We start from the raw sequence: 4,000 nt of genomic DNA on the forward strand, positions 1-4,000 counted from the left end.
TAAACTATGTGAAAGGAACAAAATGTCTTTCGTTTATAATTCGACATATAATATGTCATATATATATAAGATCATAGTGCATGCATCATTAATTTATATTTATATAACGATAAAAACAATTACAATAAAATAAGAAATATTTAATTGAAGTAAGATAAACATTTGCTAATTTTAAAAAGTATTATTAGGAAAAAATGGTGTTAAAAATAAAATAAACAAATAATTATTCAAAAAATACGTATTTCTGACCCATTAAATAACCATTAGAGCCTTTTTGGATCAAAATATTAACGATAAAAGCATTTTTGAATCAAATTAGATATTCTATTCCTTTCGCATAGTTTAAAAACAGTTTTGACCCTTTTCCCTTTAGTTAAGGATAACTATTAACTTATGGTCTATTCATCAACAAATTGTAAGGAAAAAAAGATATTCATATTTAAAAGAATTACATTTATCAAATGATCAAAATTACAATCATCCATATCAACAAAATTTCTTACAACACAATAACCCCACCCCCACCCCCTTCCACACACACCCCACCCCACTTCAAACTAGCCATAACTCAACTATTAGATGGATAGTCAAAAGGCAAGGGTCTTACAGATGAAGAATCAAGTAAATTATTATGAACAAAACCATACTTCCTCAGAACTTGATTATCTGCAAAATTTAATGCCTTTTGCATTGCATTATAACAAGTTTCCCAAGAATATATTGGATTATAATCCCCACTACAAGGTTCACAACCAGTGAAATGTGTAACAAATGGTCTCCTAATTGAATAACTATCCTTAATTAAGTACTCTTCCCAAACCTTAATCTCACTTACTACCTTCTCAGCATGTCTCCTCCTTAAAATAGGTATTTTTTTCTCTATCTCAAAGTATTTATTTGTAATATTATCAAGTGTATCTATAATATCCACCCAATAACCTTGGAAATAATATTCACTTTCTATGTATATTTTGTCACCCCATTTGTCTTTTTCTTTTAATAGTAAATATGATAGACCTGATTGATCATCTGATTGTGGAAAATTTTTGTCCTTAAATGTTGTTCTTAAGATTTCACCCCATCTATTGTATTCTGGTGACTGTGGCCCCATTTTTGCCCAAGCTTCTATTAAGTCCATTGACCATTGACAATTCCTAATCAAGAACACTCCAGCATTGATACCTGTCCATAAAAGTAACACAATCAATTAGTCGTAATTTATGTGATATAGTTTAATTTGATACAGAAGTTATAAAAAAAGTAAGCCTTTTCAAATTTATGGTATACTCTTAATATTAAACAACTACATAGAGTAGTAGTCAAATTTAAATAATCTCAACATAACTAATATCAATATTATTAATGTCAGAGTTATTAATACACCCAGAGGCTAAGCTAGCAAGATGTGAATGGGATTCATATGAACGTCCTTCGATGAAAAATTTATCGTGTAAACATGAATATAATATCTTTTTATGTATATATAAAGTAGATGTTGAACTCTCGTTTAACCTCTTCGTGTGTTTACATTTTATAATTCGGACCTGCATTTTAGTAAATTTCTAGCTCCGCCCTAAATTAAATGATCTTTACAAGAGTGTGAAAAAAAAAATCTCTTAATTTGCTAACATTGATAAGTAAAAGATATTTTCATTTTTAATATAAAGACCAAGTAAAATGAAACGGAAAAAATACCTGTCCAACTTTTTTTCTCATAGATTAACTTTGGCCAACCATAAACCACAAAGTTATGGTTTTTGTATTTCTCCAAAGGTAACTTGAAGTCCATGTCAGTAAAGGCAGCATCAGAGTCCACCCACCAAATCCATTCTGCTTCTGGATGAGCTACCATTGCTGCTCTAATGGCTGGCAATTTTGCCCAAAAGAAGAACATTTTTGGTTCCAATAATACGTTATTGTAGAATATATCATATCCATGTATTCTACTATAATCTACCTGTAGCACAAATTCTAACAATTTTTTTAAAAAAAACATTTAAAAGAAGTCATCAAAGGTCTAAGAAAATATACATGCCATTGTCTAAAACTTCCCAAACTCCTTAAAGGGAAAAATATTCTAAATACGCATCTAATTCTATCATAACCTTTCTAAATACGTATCTGGATGTCTTGTCTGTTGATCGATGTATATCCAGATGTCCAATTCACTCTTTGATACATTCATCCCTCACATATGCATTGGAATGTCCTGTGATGTATCCGAAAGTCTATCAGTGGCGGATCTAGGATTTTAAGGTTGTGGGTGCTCGTAAAAAATATGTGTTAACAATGAGATTCGAACCTTGGTACAACAACACTAAAAGAGTTTTAAGTACTCATCCTAGAAACATTGGGCCAACTATATGATTTATTCATTGGATGCTCTATGTTAATTTTATACAAATATCTATCGATTTCTACGTAGATACATATTTTTTGTAACGAAACTAATGGGTACTCGAGCACCCGGCAGACGCCATGTGAGTCCGCCCCTGAAATCTATTAATGTATTCGAAATTCATAAATTTTAAGAAATTTTTGTAATTTAAAACAAGAATAGTGAAATATTTTGATTTTAAAAAGAAATAGTGAAATAATGTAATAAAATCTTAACACAGTGAGATTTATGGATATTATATCTAATTGTTCTTAAATTAGCTAAACAATTGACTTACTCACAATTTCCATAAAGAGGAAATATAAAAAGAAATCCAATTCAACCCCCTTCCTCCCTCCCTCTTGCACATCCATTTCCATCTTATCCATCAAACTTGATGGGATAAATTACTCTAAAAATTATAATCTCAAGATAATTTAATCTGTCAACCAAACGATCCGCTATTGACTAAAATAAATAGAATGCATGAATAAAATTTAATCATCTTAACATGAGTATATATGTATACCTTGTTCTTGAAGAACCTCAGCAACAAATGATCACCAATGGGGTTTTTACAAGGCGTGGATTGTGAACCCGAAACGATTAAAACACGATCTTTTTCGCCTTCAAGCTTAAATGAAGGATGAAGATTGAACCATTGTCTTCGTTTGTCATCCCAATTTTGTATTGGCTTCTCTATAGTGTAGCTCAAATTTGGTTCATCATAGAAATTTGTTGATCCTTCTTGATCTAAATTGAAGTCCAAATTAATAGTAGAAAATTTTGGATACTTAGGGCTTATGAAAGACCATAAAGCCAAGATTATAGATAAAGTCACTAATGTTCCACCAACAAACATAAACACATTAGAGAAAAATGATGAAACTTTGGTCATTGAGTTATAAGAGTTATAAGGTGTATGATTATTGCTCATCTTTGAAATTGATAAAGGTCGAGTTGGGGGTGTAGAAATGATGTCTTTTATATTTATATATATACATATCCCACCAAGGGAGGGAAGGGAGGATCAGAAGAAAATAGCATGTACGCAAATTTTATCTCTATTTCGTGAAGATAGAAAAAATATTTTGAAGTGGATGTATCTTATATACATCCGGATGGTAGAACATTTTTGAAGTGTTAGATCATTCAAATACTTCCTCTGATTTAATTTGTTTGGCTTGCTTCAAAATATAATGTTCAAATATTCAATATATATGAATTTAGACATTGAATTTTGAAAAAAGTAAATAAATATGTAAAAACTATATAAAACATAGTCAATCACAATAACTAACAATATAAATGGAAGGTATCTGAAAAAATCATAATCAAAGTCAAAAATACCATTCACTAACTCATAATAATGTATTATTAAATCATTAAAATAAACTAGGATAATTTGTGTATGCATGGAACTTCGCCCTTTAAACTTTTGGCTTTAGTAGAAAATCATATTATTTTGATTATATTCCATTAATTAAACACACAACTAAAGCAGATTCCCTTCACTTTGCCAAAAGCAGAAAAGTAAATTAATATTAATCACTAAAGCTTAATTATAAGATGTCACGATTTAATTTATCTAAGGCACCATAACATCAACACTAAGTCGGTAGG

General features: G+C 29.9%; 1 protein-coding gene across 1 annotated transcript; it reads right to left on the minus strand.

The window, feature by feature from the left end:
• Positions 1-413: 413 nt before the first annotated feature.
• LOC101264495 (putative glycosyltransferase 7) lies at positions 414-3,431 on the minus strand. Its single transcript, XM_026029824.2, has 3 exons — positions 2,907-3,431; positions 1,696-1,957; positions 414-1,182 (listed from the first exon to the last, which is right to left on the minus strand). Exons 1-3 carry the CDS (start codon positions 3,312-3,314, stop codon positions 569-571), a joined length of 1,284 nt encoding a protein of 427 aa, XP_025885609.2. The 5' UTR covers positions 3,315-3,431; the 3' UTR covers positions 414-568.
• Between the last annotated feature and the right edge of the window lie 569 nt (positions 3,432-4,000).

Source organism: Solanum lycopersicum, chromosome 3 (genome assembly GCF_036512215.1).
Source record: "Solanum lycopersicum chromosome 3, SLM_r2.1".
Lineage (NCBI taxonomy): Eukaryota > Viridiplantae > Streptophyta > Magnoliopsida > Solanales > Solanaceae > Solanum > Solanum lycopersicum.

Excerpts from the sequence above, each read along its gene's own strand:
- LOC101264495 (XM_026029824.2), bottom strand. The coding sequence starts at position 3,314 with ATGAGCAATAATCATACACCTTATAACTCTTATAACTCAATGACCAAA. Across the intron at positions 1,958-2,906 it reads TGAGGTTCTTCAAGAACAAG|GTAGATTATAGTAGAATACA; the intron begins GTATACATATAT and ends TTTGTGCTACAG. Across the intron at positions 1,183-1,695 it reads TGAGAAAAAAAGTTGGACAG|GTATCAATGCTGGAGTGTTC; the intron begins GTATTTTTTCCG and ends TTTTATGGACAG.